This window comes from Mesocricetus auratus, unplaced genomic scaffold (assembly GCF_017639785.1).
Source record: "Mesocricetus auratus isolate SY011 unplaced genomic scaffold, BCM_Maur_2.0 Super-Scaffold_4256, whole genome shotgun sequence".
NCBI lineage: Eukaryota > Metazoa > Chordata > Mammalia > Rodentia > Cricetidae > Mesocricetus > Mesocricetus auratus.
The window spans coordinates 51699040-51713807 of NW_024429182.1; the positions used below are offsets into that span (position 1 = coordinate 51699040).

Consider the following 14768-nt stretch of genomic DNA (forward strand, 5'->3'; position numbering starts at 1 on the left):
GTTTTTAATTTTAGCAGCTCTATGCCTGACAAGCAGGATTAGTTGGCCTGACCTTTGGTGTTGATGCCTCCCCAGGCCCAGGTCTTTAAAGTCAGGTGGCAGCCAGTAGACACTAATCTTAACTGGAGCTAATCAAATATAGAAGTCAGAGGCCCAAGAAACTCCTCCAAAATGATAGAGACCACTTCGTGTGGAGTGAGCCTAGTACTCAGTCACATCAAGTAGAAACGGTAAGGGCTGAAACCACCCCACATATGGGAGGTAGGAGCTGGGGTCAGGTGTTAAAACAAGGTCTGGGGAACTCTGGTACTGCTGGTGGGGAAAAGGAGATTTAGAAAGACAAGAAACAGACCCGGAAAACCACACTGCTCTTTTATTCAACGGAACATCCCCCCACTTTAGCGCAGTGTTGAATCAAACACCGAAAAAAAGCCCAGAGAAATTTCTGTAGATAAACCAGTGAAAAGAACGCGCATTACACATTATTGTCAACATAATCACTCCATGAAGAGGGAAGCGGGCAAAGAAGCAGAACAAAGAACACGGGGCACAAGTCCCAGACACTGCAAAACATCTGGACGTCTGGGGTCAAAATAAAACATAAAGGGAAGCTTTCCAGGAAGAAGAGAAGCAAATGGCATCTGCAGCAGCTTAGGTGATCAGAGACTCCAGGTGATCAGAGACTCCAGGCTGGCAGGCAGACCTATGGTGAACCGTCTCACCGCTGGCAGGAGTGCAGATGTGAATCCCAGGGCTGGATTAACCCTTTCTAGCAATGTCAAGACAGTTTAAAAGGTGGCAAGGATAAACCACTCATAGGATCCACCCCCATAACCCCAAGCCTGACATCAATGGCCAAAGTCTGTGCCTAAACCATTTGCTCCTCTTTCCTTAGGAAGAGAGGAATGGAGACAAGGTAAAGGATTCTATCTGCAGCGGAAGACCGGGGAGAGCATCTCCTTGGACGGAGTCTGAAGAAAGGAAAAGATAAGGAAATAACGAAGGAAAAAGATAAAAATTAATAAAAATTTCACGATATGGAGCCAGCGTGTTCCGATTCCGTCCACAAAAATAACTCAGGCTGCTTTGCCGAACCATCCTGTCCACCAGGGGCGCTGCTGAGGCTGTCTGCCTGGAAGGGTCACCAATGGGCGCGGAAAGTCCTCACTCTCATGGCTCGGGCCATCGCTGACGCGGGGAGGGATCCTGGTGGCCCGGTTTGGGGAGAGGCAAAGGGAGTTGGGTGAGGAGAGAAGACAAAGAAGACACTCGATGCTATAGGGCGCCAAGAGAGCCCAAGCTGGCACCCTTACTACCACCTGCCCCTTTCCAAGAGTCCACAGTCACTTGGCCCAGCCCAGTGCGTGCACACACAATCACATGCGTGCACACACAATCACATGCGTGCATCCCAATGTCTGGCTCCATATGGTGAGGTTCGGCGTGTGTTTAAACGAGACCAACTCTCTATGTATATAATATATATTTTCTTAAAAAAAAAAAAAAACAAGTCTAGTTCTGTGGTGGAGGCGGTGGGGGAGCTGGAGGCATCCCGAAGGGCGGCATGCCCGCCACCCCCATGCCCATCATGGTGACAAAGTTAGAAGGGTCCATGGGAGGCGGAGGAGGAGGGGGTGGGGCATACATCATGCCGGCGGAACCAGGTGGCGGAGGCGGCGGAGGGGGAGGGGCCCCGGGCGGCAGAGGCGGCTGGACCCCGGGGGGCAGGGGCACCATAGTGGGGTTGCCTTGCATCTGAGGGGCTCCTGGAGAAGCTGCGGCAGCCGCCTGCTGCTGTTGCCATGGCGGGATGGACCCTGTGCCAGCGCTCGTGGTGGTAGTCGTCGTATCTGGGGTAGTAAAGAAGCCCAAGGTCACACGCGCGGGGGTACACCGCGGCTCTCTGCGGCTGCTGCCTTGGGATGGGGGGTCGAGGGGCGCCTGCTCCTTGCTTGGCATGCGGTACGGTGGTGGGGGGCGGGCGGGCGGGGCTGTTCTGGTGATGGGAGTGGAGGGGTGGGCAGGACTACCCTGGGGTCAGCCTCATGGTCTCTGGGCTTAACAAAGTAAGCCCTTTGTCACCAACGCCCCTGGAGGGGCTAAGGGGAAAGTACCAGACACAAGAACCGGCTTTGATGTCCCTCCGCCCAGCCGCCGCCACCACCGAACGGCACATTCAATCTCAAGCCCACAGCTGCTCTCTCCCCACTGACCCCTTGTCTCTGCAGTCTCTCAGGCCCAATCACAGCCCCCTTCAGAACATGCATGCACCATCCCACTCTGAGTCCGCGCACAAGGCACGGCCAAACCAGCAGCTCACTCAGCAGCTTAGCCTGGACTTCTAGTGCTCTATTTACAATAGCAGGCTCCCCTCCAGACCTCCCCAAGTCTTTCCCAAACACAACCACACCAAACATCAGCTTTCCTCCCCAAGACATTCCTTTGGGCCAGGCAGCCTGGCTTTCCACCCCACTTGCCCTTGCTGAGACCATAGTCTCTTCACCCAAGGTGTCTCTCTAGTCCAAGAAAGAGATGAGGTTTTCGTTCCTCTCAGCCCCAGCCCACATCCCACCCACCCCCACAAGCCCAAAATATTCCACTCACTTTGCTGCCATGGCAAGGGGGTGCTGGAAGCCATACTGCTGCTGGGCGGAGGGGGTGGTGGAGGCTGCTGCTGCTGCTGCTGCCATGGAGGAAGAGGTCCAGAGGGAGGAGGCGGGGGCTGCCCACTGGGAGGTGGCGGAGGCGGCGGCATCATGCCCATAGGCGGTGGTGGCATCATACCTACAAGCAAAAAGAGTTAGGCATTAAAGAATTGGAGACCCAGGCTAGAGACTCCATTCACTTCTAGCCCTAGAGAAACCCCGAGTGAGTAGCATTACCTTTTCCTTGATGCAGGCGATAGACCCCAGAGCCCACAGGCGTACTTCCCAGGTACTGATCTTGATGGAAGGAAAGAGCAGGGACTTAGCAGGACATTTGAACTGGTCAAGCGAGACACCCTCAATGACTTTCTCAGTTGCAAAGCTTTCAGTCATTATAGCCTCCCAAAATTTCTGCCGTAACAACATGTAAGCCTTCCCACATAGAAGATACTTCAGCATGATTCGGAGCACTGGCTAGCCACTCAGTATTGCTTACAGCTCAGAGTCACTTAGTATGAGCCTACCCACGCCCACAAACCCCAAGGTTTCTGGTCTGACACTTACTTACCCATTGGAGGAGGGCCATGGTGTCCAGGTGGGTGGGGGCCCTGGTTCATCGGCGGCGGTGGTGGCTGCATCCAAGGTGGTGGTGGCCCATTTGGGTTGTGCTGCATGGGATGTCCACCATGCCCACCTGTCAGGCTGGGTAATGGGTGTGGGAAGCTGTGGGGGCCACCTCCAGGCCCGCCAGGACCACCTCCATGCATGCCATGGTAGGGCCGATTCTCTGAAGGACCAGAATTCATCCAGGGTGGGCGACTCTGCGTTGTAGACATAAGAGACTACATGAGAGCATTTCCTGCCAATGTCCATGCCTGCTCCCCCTGGTGGCAACATTGTTCTTCTGACTATGTCCGAGGACCAGAACACAAGGACAGGATTCTCCCACAGTGAGACCCACAAAAGGCCAGACATCCCAGAAGAACAATGTTGCCAGCTACATTCACCTCTAAGCTTTACCCCAGACCTTTGGTCAAAGCTCCTAGTCTCTCTCTCTGCAGAAGAGAATGGGGGAGCTAGACCAGAGAATTGCTCCAGGGCTCACCGGTGGTGGTGGGTTGCTGGCAGGAGCAGCAGGTCTTGGTGCACTGGCTAGGGGTGTAGTGGCAGGTCCGGAGGTGGAGCCCACAGATGCAGGAACAGGAGCTTCCCCTAGCTCAGCCATAAGGGACAAGTATTCCTTATCCATTCGTGCTTTATCCTGGGCTGACTGAGGGTCACCAGGCCTAAAGAAGGGTTGGAAACACAAGGAAAGGAGAAAATTACTCAAGAAAGTTCTTGAGTGCCCCCTTTTCTAACCCTTCACTGGAAATGATCCTCTACTATCAGCCACAGTTGAGGCCCTAGGTTAAAAGTGACCAACCACCATACCAGACCCTCACCTCTCATGTTTTGTCAAATCCTACCTCCATGGGCTAGAGAGATGGGTAAGCAGTTAAGAATACTTACTGTTCTTGCAAAGGACCTGGGTTCAATTTTCAACACCCAAATGGCAGCTCACAACTGCCCCTAACTTCAGATCTAAGGGATCTAAAACGCTCTTCTAATCTCCACAGCCACTAAAGCACATACACAGTATAGACATACATGCAGAAAAAAAAAAAAACCAATCTAGAATAGAACAAAAATTCTACCTTTATCTTCTCTATTTGAGAAGGGAATTTTTTATGCACATTCTAGAGAAACAAACTATATCCACTTCCCCCTAAAAAGGGCATATGGAAATAAAACCCATTGGTCTTAACAAATCTTAAGCAGTAAACTAACATGAATTAATATTGTACCCAATAGAAACATAGCCAGAGTGTAAGCTTTTGGACAAGACAGCAGGAGGCTCTACTAGTTTCTTCTAGTCAAGACTCAAGTTTAAAATTCACACCACCCAGCCACATCCACTATCTAGTGAGATGAACCACAGCCAGTAAGGGAAGGAGAATCCTGAAGATCAGTGGGCTGCTAGGGAGCCATTCCAACAGCAGCCAGGCCTTACCTCTGAAATTTGCAATCCGAAGCAATGTGGCCAGCCCCTCCACACTTGGTACACACAGTAGTATTGGTAATGCTGCGTGTCTCTGAGCTCTGCCAAGGTCTTAAGATCCTGTTGAAGTACAGAAATCAATTTAAAGACCTGTAGAGACCACCTTTCCACTTCAAAATGTTCTTGAGGTTTCTATGCAGTCTTCTCAACATTATCACTCACCTGTTATCATCTTCCCGTAGAGTGCCATTCAAGCGAGCCAACTCTCGAAGCTGCATTTTCCGTAGATCATTCTGGTCCTCTGGGGTCTCAATACCCTGCTTCAGGATGTTTCTGATCTATGAAGACACACCAGCAGTTAGTTGTCAAGTGTCTGGGGCCATCACCTAGGTTTCCAGCAAAAAACCGCCTTCTGGGCTCACCACACACCTGTTCTACTGCCTTTTTGACATTCTCCATTGTATTGGCAGTGACCAGAGCATGAAGAGGTTCATCCTCCCCTGGTAACATTTGACCATCTTTGCGCCCAACTTTCCCTTCTTTCACAGATCCTTTCCCCCGTATCATGATTTTGGCATTGCACTCCTTCTCAATGTTCTTCAGGGTGTTCCCTCTGAAAGGCAGAAAGGACTGGGTTTATACATTCAGTACGAATTCTCATTTCAGAATAAAAACACTGGGCTGAGTAGTCATTGGTGGGAAACCGCAAACACAGAGCAGCAAGATTCCCCCACCAAGGACTCTTGCTAAGAATTCCACATTAAAGTCAACATCATCTCAGGATTTACTTCTCCACAGAAAATGGAGAAATGGTGTGTGTGTGTGTGTGTGTGTGTGTGTGTGTGAGAGAAACTTAAGGCATAATTCAGCCAAACCACCACACCAAAACCCAAACACAATAAAAACCTAAAACCTTGAAGGTGAGTCAAAATGAGTGCCATGGACTAGTAATTACTCACCTGGGCCCAATTAAGAGGCCCACAAAATTGATTTCTGGATACTCATCTTGAGGGATCATTACTTTATCGCTCACACGTGTTGCTGGAGGCCTAAGGAAGAAAAGATGTCACATCTCAATTTCTGGGAGGAAGTCCACACAACCTAAGCTTTCTTCAATCAATCAAGGATATACTATGTGAGAATCAAGGATAAGTCAGAATTGTCCCAGCAAATCTCATATGACTGGAATGTGACCGTGTCCCAAACCACCTGTGACTACTTACTTGTAATCTGCAGGTGGTTTAAAGTCTGGATTGAGAGCAACCATCTCTGTGATAAGGGTGTGTCGCTCCTCTTCAAGCTTTTTTCGAGTACGGAACTCTCGAGTATTAAGCCGCTTCCCCTCACTGTTGTAGATTGGCTCAGGGGAAGGGGACCTGCGGGAGACAGATCCCCATTACTCCTCTGCTCCCAACTCCCCTTGCTCCCATATGGACTATAACAAGTCTCCCCAGCCCTGCCTCTCAGATCCTAACAAAACTCTTCGGAGGAACCGACCATAACGTGTGGTATTCAAGATCGTGTGGAATGGGGGAGATGGAATCTGACTTAGCGTTAAGCAATGTGGGGTATATGTGAGAAAATGAAAAATTCTTTCACTTCTAAAACTGACTGAGAAAGGGTCCATTAAAGGGAAACCTTTGGACCGCAAGTGGCAAGAACATCCTCTGGAGGCTTCTTGCCAAACGATTCTTTCATTTGAAAAAATTTATAATAACCCAACATGATGAACCACAGAAACATGAGTTTAGGTGAACTGTCTTATTAGGAAGAGCATCTATACCCCTGCCACATAGTGAACACAAGCTCGTTCACCCAAGGCAGCTGGGACTCATACTACTACAGACACTTAGCCCCCACAATGGAGAGAAATGGTGCAAGGCTTCGTCTCTGCTTTTCCTTCAATGGCCTGGCTGGCTGTTCGAAGTGGGGATTCTGGATAGAGAAAACCGTTAAAAGTGCTAATGCAGCTTCAGCAAGAGGCTGCAAATGCAGATTTGGTCAAACACTTGTCTAGGGTCTGAACCTGGCAACAGCAAGGGGGATCTACAATTCTCCACCAGAGTTTCCAAGTCCAGAAAGCAGAAATCTCTCTCATTTTTAAGGAATAAAATGCTGACGCTACAAGCAAAAAATAAAAATATAAAAAATATTATATGTGTGTGTATATATATATATATTAATGATAAAATGGTCAGTTTACCACAGCTAGATTTTTGCGGTAACAAAAAAGAGAAGTTATACTCCTAGAATTCTAAATTAAGATTACAAAAAGGACCATAGCTTGATACTCTGTATGAAAAAGTTATGAAAATTTAGAAGCAGCTGCAAGAAGGGAAGAGACCATGTGGATCAGGTTATTTTAAAAAACATCCTGAAAAGTAGTCCCGACTCCTACACCCTTGGTTTAGTTGAGAGAATTGTGCCTAGTTGGAGAGCAAGAACTGAATTCGGCTGCTCCCACTGTCTTCAGCCTAAAGGGAACCATGTCATACCAGGTTACACACACGATGGAATAAAAGGTCAGGTTTGTTCATGGCTAATGACGGCTAAATGACACCTCCGTTTCTAGCATCTGTATGAACTGTTAGCACAATCCAACCATAGTGAACACAAGCAAATGTCCCCAGCTCATTAGACTATCATCTTACACATTTAAGTCTAAAACAGATTTTAAAACATTTTAATTGTGCAAGTTAAGCAACATCAAAATAGCAGAAAGTGGCTTAATTTTGAAATACACCTTCTTAAGAAATCATCTTAAATAAGAAACTCATGTATTTCCCTCCAACCTGGGTTTAAAAGCAAAAGCAATCAGGCATTAGGGCCTCTTTCAAAATTGAGCATATACAAGGAGGAAAAACCCTGCTCTGGTTTTACTTACTTCTAGCATGCCCACCCCATTGCTATCTAGAATTGTAATATTTCTGGCTAAATACCAAATTGTACCAGAACCAAACTGGCCTTTTAAAGGCTCCATAACTTCATAACCATTTAACCTCTTCCCAAACTGTGGAAGTGAAAAAGCAAAAGCTAGCAATCTAGAGGTTAGACTGGCCGGACTTCTTCACCTAGAAGAGGCATCAGAGACATCAACTGCACTCTAATCCCAGTTCTCCAGGAAGCAAACAAGGTTTGTTAAAAACTCAACCTTTGGAGGAATTGCCTGGTAACCTGTAGACACACCATTAAAGGGGAAAAGGCCAAAAAGGCACTAAACAGTTGTGGTCTATAAGCTACAATGTAAATCTTTAAAAAAGTAAAAAATAAAAAATCTCCAAATCAAAAAATAAATATAGAACACAACTTTCCAATCAAAATCTACATGTTAAAAAATAACTTGATAAGCAAAAGGTCAATATGGAGAAATCATTAAGCTTATTTGTTTCATGGCAAGGGGCAACAGAACTGTGTGCAACTTCTAAAGCCATTACCAGGATAACAAAAGCCAGAAACACTTTCAAAGCAATCTTTTCAACTATACTATATACACTAAGAAAGATTTCAGTGGAAGCTTATTGCCAATTAAGTGACCAGACGTTAGCTGTTCAAAGGTCTATCAGCCAATACAATTCCACTTAAAAAGTTCCTCTCTCACATGAACTTTTAACTTTTTTCAGAGGCGAAAGAAATAAACTGAAATGACATGACCACAGCTGTTTGAGGCCCACGTTCCCTTTAAAAAAGGAAAAAGTAATTGAGGGGTTGGTTGCTTGCCTTTCCCTCCCAAAACCCACAGGCAATGGCCAAGGCTGAAAATTAATTGGCAATGAAGGAAATTGGTTAGAAATCTCCTGATTTTAAAACAATCTCAAAACCACAAGCAGGTTTCAACAAGCTTGGCCTGCTCAAATTCAGTGATGGTTAAAAATACTCTCAAATCCCTGCATAATATACCACGAGAAAAACTTCCCCCTGTGCTTTCAGCCAAAGCAGCCAGTGAAAAGGCAGGTTAATGGCCACCCCTCTCTGTCCCTAGGAGTGGGTAAATTTTCAGGTTAAAATCTACATGCTTACCAATTAGAAACCAGTTGTCCATTTTCCTTTAACTTAATTCTCCCATTAAATACCATTCCAACTTTTCTAACTGTTAACTGAGCATACATTTTGCTAAATCAGTCGTCTGAACTAGAATTTTATTGAACTGACACAGTATGTTGCCACCAGTAAAAACATATTGAGAAAAAGGTAAAAGCGTTACTGTCAGCTGGTTAAAACTGTTTCCCAACCTGTCCTCAGGGTTAGGGGGGATGCCCAGGTCTCCTGTGCGCAGTTTACGAGTCAGGTCTTCTATCTGTAGTTGCACTGGAAGAAACCAGGTTAGGAAAGAAAAAAAAGGATGGAAAAAAGACAATGTTACCAAAAAACATCTCAAATCTCAATAACAAGCATGAAGAACTCGGAGACTTTGAAAGGGATGACTGATCAGTGACACACTGAGGCAAAAACCCCCAACCACCTAGCAGCAGGAGTCCATTTATACATCTAGTTAATTTTCACTTCAAAATGGTTATCACTTAAGGAAGCAAACAGTTTGTTGGAAGAGGGGTTAGCAGTTAAGACTGTTCACTACAGCTTACAATTGCAATTATCAGGAGGTATATATTCACCTCTTCCCTTCCCCACCAACACTTGCTTACAACTGGCACCCTGAACCAACACCATTTAAGATATCACCAGTACCTGGTTCCCACCAAACTCAGGGCAACTCTTAAGTTTCTATCTCTCCAGTAAATATTAAACACAGCCCAAAATTACTCAATTAATAATATGGGACAACCAAAAAATAGCAGTTGAACAAAGACCACTTTCATTAAGACCAGGTTTAAAACTCTTTAAGCAAGATATTTAATAATAACCAATTCAACATCTTACAAATTCATACATATACTTTCTGTACAAGCACACTTGTACTAAGAGTCCCCCAATACCTGCAAGTTTTTACTTAAAATACTGAACAAACCACATACCTTTCTTTATAAACCAGTAGGCCTAAGTAAGTTTCTGTTAAGTTTTTGTTTTCCCATATCTTTGCTTTTTTGTTTGAGTCAGAATTCTCTGTGTAGCCCTGGCTGTCCTGGAACTTGCTCTGTAGACCAGGCTGGCCTCCAACTCAAGAGACCCACTTGCCTCAGCCTCCAGAGCACTGGGACTAAAGGTGTGTGCCACCACTGCCAGGTTTGTTTTTGATTCTTTGAGACAGGGTCTCAAAAACAGCCCTAACTGTCTTGGAACTCCTTATGTAGATCAAGCTGGCCTAGAACCCAAATCACCTGTTCCTGCCCCCCCAGTGATTGGGTAAAAGGCATGTGCTATTACTACACCTGGCTGAGTTTATTTTCAGGCCAGCTACTGATGGGGGGAGGGGCATAAAAGATGGAAAATAAGAGTCAAGGAGAATGCATGTGGCCCTTAAGTTTGAAATGACATGAGGATTTCACTAAAAAGCTTCCAGTAACTCATGAGAAATGTTAACACAGCAGAATAACAGACAGAGTGGATTTTTCAATATGGCATGTAACTACTATATCTTTATCGTGCTCCAGGTTTCTGAGCAGGTAGGAAGGGCATGGCTTACTTATAATTAGGATTAATGCATACCTAACTACAGATAATTGTTTTTTCAGTTCTTAAGACAGGGTTTCTCTTTGCAGCCCTGTCCTTCCTGTAACTCTGGCCTCATAAGTGTGTGCCATCACTTCCTGGCTGATAATTCTAATTTTAAAGTATGTCTCACACGGCTATACAACATTCCATTCTCAAAACAATAACTAAAAGTAAATCGAATAGCAAGAGGATACTGAGGACATCTGGACAAGAGTATGCCATGGGACACGGTTGCTCTCCACACTCCTTTACTCCAAACAAGTTCTAGCTTGACAGTAAGACATTTTAAGCTCAGGAACTTCAGATAAAAAAGTAACTACAATAGGACAGACTTAATTGTAGGATCTAACTTGAATACCCAGAACTGAATAAGCCAGAAAAGGCTATTATCTCCCATGAAACAAAGAACTTATACTGGCCTCTAACTCTAAGTCTACCTACTTTGATGAAAGATGTAAATAGTATTTAAGGGTTTAGCACATTAACTAGGCCTCCAGAGGAAGAGAAAAAGAGTTGTAAAGTATTAAGTGTTTCTCAGATTCTGTGTTCTTGGGCTATGACACCACTAGGGGCATTTTACAAGGTTGGAAGGTCCAACACTGCTCTAATGACACATAAGAATTGGGTAAGAGTAAACAGCAACAGTGAGAAAAAGTAGTATTAGTAGTACTGTGACAAGCAGACAATTCCAACGCCTTAAAATCCTCAGCAATCTAAAAACCAGGAAATGAAGACCCTCCAGGGTTAGACCACATTGGCCCTGAAGCTGTGTTTGTGAAGGTCACAGCTTCATAGACCCACTAGGTTTCTGCCCAAAGAGGATGTTTATTTGGTTAGTTGAAAATGTTTATCAAGTGTACTTTTTGAGACATATAATTTGTATGAATGACCTTGGCTTCTAAGTAATTTTGAGGTTTAATTTCAATTCAACTATGCAGAGTAACTTACTTTTTTAAAAATCCTGCCACCACCTCATTTTAAATCAAACAGTAAACCCTTTCCCAGCAGAGTTCTTTAGTGGTTTTACAAGAACCTTCTTTTTTTTTTTTTTTTTCCCTGAGACAGGGTTTCTCTGTAGTTTTGGAGGCTGTCCTGGAACTTGCTTTGTAGATCAGGCTGGCCTTGAACTCACAGAGATCCTCCTGTCTCTGCCTCTCGAGTGCTGGGATTAAAGGCATGTGCCACCACCCCCTGGCTAAGAGCTTTCATTTTTAAGACAGCTCTCTAAAGACCAAACAAGAAAAGATGAAGGGAAGGATTAAATTAAACAAAATGGTAAAAATGGGTGAGCTGTAAATACTTTCAGAGCCATGTTTTTGTTTTGTAACCTATAAAAAAAGCAAAACCACATTTTAGGGAAAGGGAACCATGACATTATGGTGAAAGGCCACGCTACAAAAAAGGCACCTGGTTTACAATACCTGCAGTGTCCTCCACTGGGGCCTGTCCAGAGAGGCAGATAGCATGCACCTCACCAGTTAGCAAGAGCAGCTGACAAGTAGGCTGCTTAGTGAGGCCATGTGCTGCTGAGAGCAGGCCCAAACAAGCTACAGATCCAGGACTGGCCAAGCAAATCAGTTTATGCCAAAGCTATAAAACACTCCTGATCACACCTTGTCCCAAGACTAAAACCTCAGACTTTCAATAGATTTGTCACTCAGAATAAGCAGTCACAATTTGAAGATGCACCTGGATGCAGAACGTGTATTTACCTATATAAGCTCTTTCTTGTTCCCGGGTCAGTCCAGGAGGGATAACCGTGGGCATGCCTGGAATCACTGTCTTTTGTTCCATCGTGTCTTGGTTCCATCGGCTCCTCTTCCTCTTCTTACTTGGGAAGTCTAAAGACAGACAGAGCCCATCAGAAGGAAACATGAACCATGAGAGTGACAGGAAGTTCATGATAAAAGACTAAAACAGAAATCCACCTAAATTTAAAAGGAAAGCAGGCTCAGAGGTCAGAGAAGAAAACAAGCACACATAAAGGAATCTGGTCCTGTCAGAAAAGTTAATGAACACTTCACATTTGGAAAAACTTGCATGAAAATGTCAATACAAATAAGTAACAAATTTTCTCTTGTAATGCTGGGAACACCCAGGTCGTTGCAAATGCTAGGTAAGGGCTCTACACTACTGAGGCACATCTATTCCTTTACAGTTGTTTTCTTTGGGACAAGGTCTCTACAGAGCCCTGGCTGTCCTTAACTATATAGACCAGGTTTGGTCTCAATCCATCTGCCTTCTGTCTCCCTGTCTCTGTTGGGATTAAAGGTATGAGCCCTTAATAGAAACCCAGAATGGAAGTGATAAGGATTGATACACATCTATTCTGGGAGCTCTACACGGCAGTCAGGTTGGACAATCAGATCTACAAAGCAGTAGATTAACTCCAAGAGAACACAACCAAGCTCTTCCTACATATCACTAAGTCAAAGTCCCATCCTTCGGTAAGACGGTGCTCACGGCAAGACCAGAGGACACCTAGCATCAGAACTTGATGTAACCAATTCTTCCCTACATTTACCACACAAGGTTTTCTACGTCTCAGGATTACAGGCCAGAGTAAAAGCCTTTTAAATCGGCCGGGGAAAGGTGGTCACTCAAAAACCTTCTAGAAAACAAAAGATCAACAGCCTTAAAAAGAAAAAATAAATCGAGCCCAAACACCTCCAGAAGCCTTCCAAACTGGCCTTATTGTAAAAAAGGAGGCACTCCTGACACGGGACTGGTCTCCCTTTCAGGGTCCTAAAATCGTAAGGAGGACCACTCACACCACATCGCTACGTGGACTTTTTTACACTCTCCTGTCCACAGCAGCTCAAGGGGCAACAGGTGGCCTCTTAAGACAAGCTATGCGAATTGCGCCACAAAGCCTGACTGCCTCATTGCGTCTGCGCAATGGACGCTTCCTCCCGCCCTGCTTCCTCTCAGAGGGCGCATGCGCACTCGAAGCCTCCCAAACCAGGCCGCGCGTACCCTGGGGCGCGTCCGCCCGGGCCCCCCGTGCACGCGCGCGCGTCCTTGCCGCGTGAAACCTCGGTCCCGTGCCCCTCGGCCGGCCGGCCGGTCCGCGCGACGCCTCTCGCGCTCTGTCGGCCCGACTCACCTCCGCCGCCTCCGGGCGGGCCCGGCTGCTGGTCCTGGCGCGGAGGCGACACTCGCTGGAAGAGCGGCGGCGCGGGGGCGGCCGCTGCGGCGGGCGGGCTCGAGGCTGGGGGCGGGGGCGCCGCTAAGGAGAGGGCCGCCGTCAGGGCCCCCAGCGGCCCGAGCGCCAGCAGGCCCGGCTCGAAGCCGCCTTTGGGCCCAGAAAGCGGGGGAAGGCCTGAAAGGCCCAGCTTACCCAGCGGCGTGGCGTTCGCTCCGGTCGCCATGGCGCCCCAGGGGACCGGCACCAGCGGTTCCTTGTCCTCGGCGGCGGCGGCTTCTCCTTCGCGAACCTTCCGGGGGGGAGGGGACCCGACTACGCTGCCGAGGAGCGCGGGGAGCCAGTCCTCTCACGCGGCGGGCGGCGGCGGCGCCAGACGCACAAAGAGGGAGGAGAGAGGATGCCGCGGGGGCGGTCTGAGGGCTGCGGGACCGGAGCCTGGATTGGGCCGGCCCGAGGTGAGGTCGGAGTCAGCGGCCTCCGATTGGTGGAGCGCTAGTCCTTTCCGATACGTGTCGGGATTGGCCGAACCGTTAGGCCAGGCGACGAAATGGCGGCGGGGCCGGGTGAGCTGGGAGGTGTCGCAGCGCGCACTTCATTTGTTACTGCGCGGACTGAGCGCCGAGGCCGGAGAGGCGGGGGATAAGGAGGGGCAAAGTCTATGACGTAGAGCGAACGGCTAGCTCATTGGCTGAAGGCGATGGAGTCGTAATGCCTCAGGATTGGCTGAAACGGCTATCCTCCTAGGCACGAGTTGCTCGGGAATCGAGAAAGCCCGGAGAAGCCCGAACGAAGGTCGGGGGAGGCGGAGAGCAGGAGGTGCGCATGCGTACTGAAGCCAAGCGGCCTCTGTCCCTCCACGGGCGGGAGCGGAAGCCGTAGGTGACGTTGGTCATTGTGCCAGAGGTAACCAGGAACCGCGGGGAATGGGCGGGCTCGAGTAAATGAACCGGATACGTCGGCTGCGCAGGTAGTGAACTTCCTGTTTTCTTTAGGAAAAAAAGTTACGGAATGGGGTAGTTTTTTGTTTGTGGTTTGATGTTTGGTTTGGGTCTTTGTCTTTTTGTTTGTTTGCTTTTCGAGACGTTTCTCTGCGTAGCCCTGGCTGTCCTGGGACTCACTCTGTAGACCAGGCCTACCTCTATTTAATCCCAGCACTCGGGAAGCAGAGGCTGGCAGATCACTGTGAGTTCGAGGCCAGCCTGGTCTACAGAGCGAGTTCCAGGACAGCCTCCAAAACAATACAGAGAAACCCTGTCATGAAAAAAATTTTTTTTGGGTTTTTTCGAGACAGGGTTTCTCTGTGGCTTTGGAGGCTGTCCTGGAACTCGCT

At 47.4% G+C, this 14768-nt stretch overlaps 1 protein-coding gene across 10 annotated transcripts; it reads right to left on the minus strand.

Moving 5' to 3' along the window:
- Positions 1 to 358: 358 nt before the first annotated feature.
- Sf1 (splicing factor 1) lies at positions 359 to 14052 on the minus strand. Of its 10 annotated transcripts, XM_005063937.4 has the most exons (14): positions 13631 to 14049; positions 12003 to 12131; positions 8913 to 8988; positions 5907 to 6059; positions 5643 to 5732; positions 5113 to 5296; positions 4906 to 5021; positions 4696 to 4803; positions 3751 to 3931; positions 3214 to 3487; positions 2883 to 2942; positions 2605 to 2784; positions 1646 to 1850; positions 359 to 1206 (listed from the first exon to the last, which is right to left on the minus strand). In XM_005063937.4, exons 1-14 carry the CDS (start codon positions 13659 to 13661, stop codon positions 1077 to 1079), a joined length of 1917 nt encoding a protein of 638 aa, XP_005063994.1. In that variant the 5' UTR covers positions 13662 to 14049; the 3' UTR covers positions 359 to 1076. The 10 variants fall into 10 exon arrangements, with proteins under 10 accessions (XP_005063994.1, XP_021082162.1, XP_012969084.1 ...); XM_021226503.2 differs by having other exon boundaries at positions 359 to 1850; positions 3214 to 3466; positions 13631 to 14052; XM_013113630.3 differs by having other exon boundaries at positions 359 to 1850; positions 2883 to 2937; positions 13631 to 14050.
- Positions 14053 to 14768: the final 716 nt, after the last annotated feature.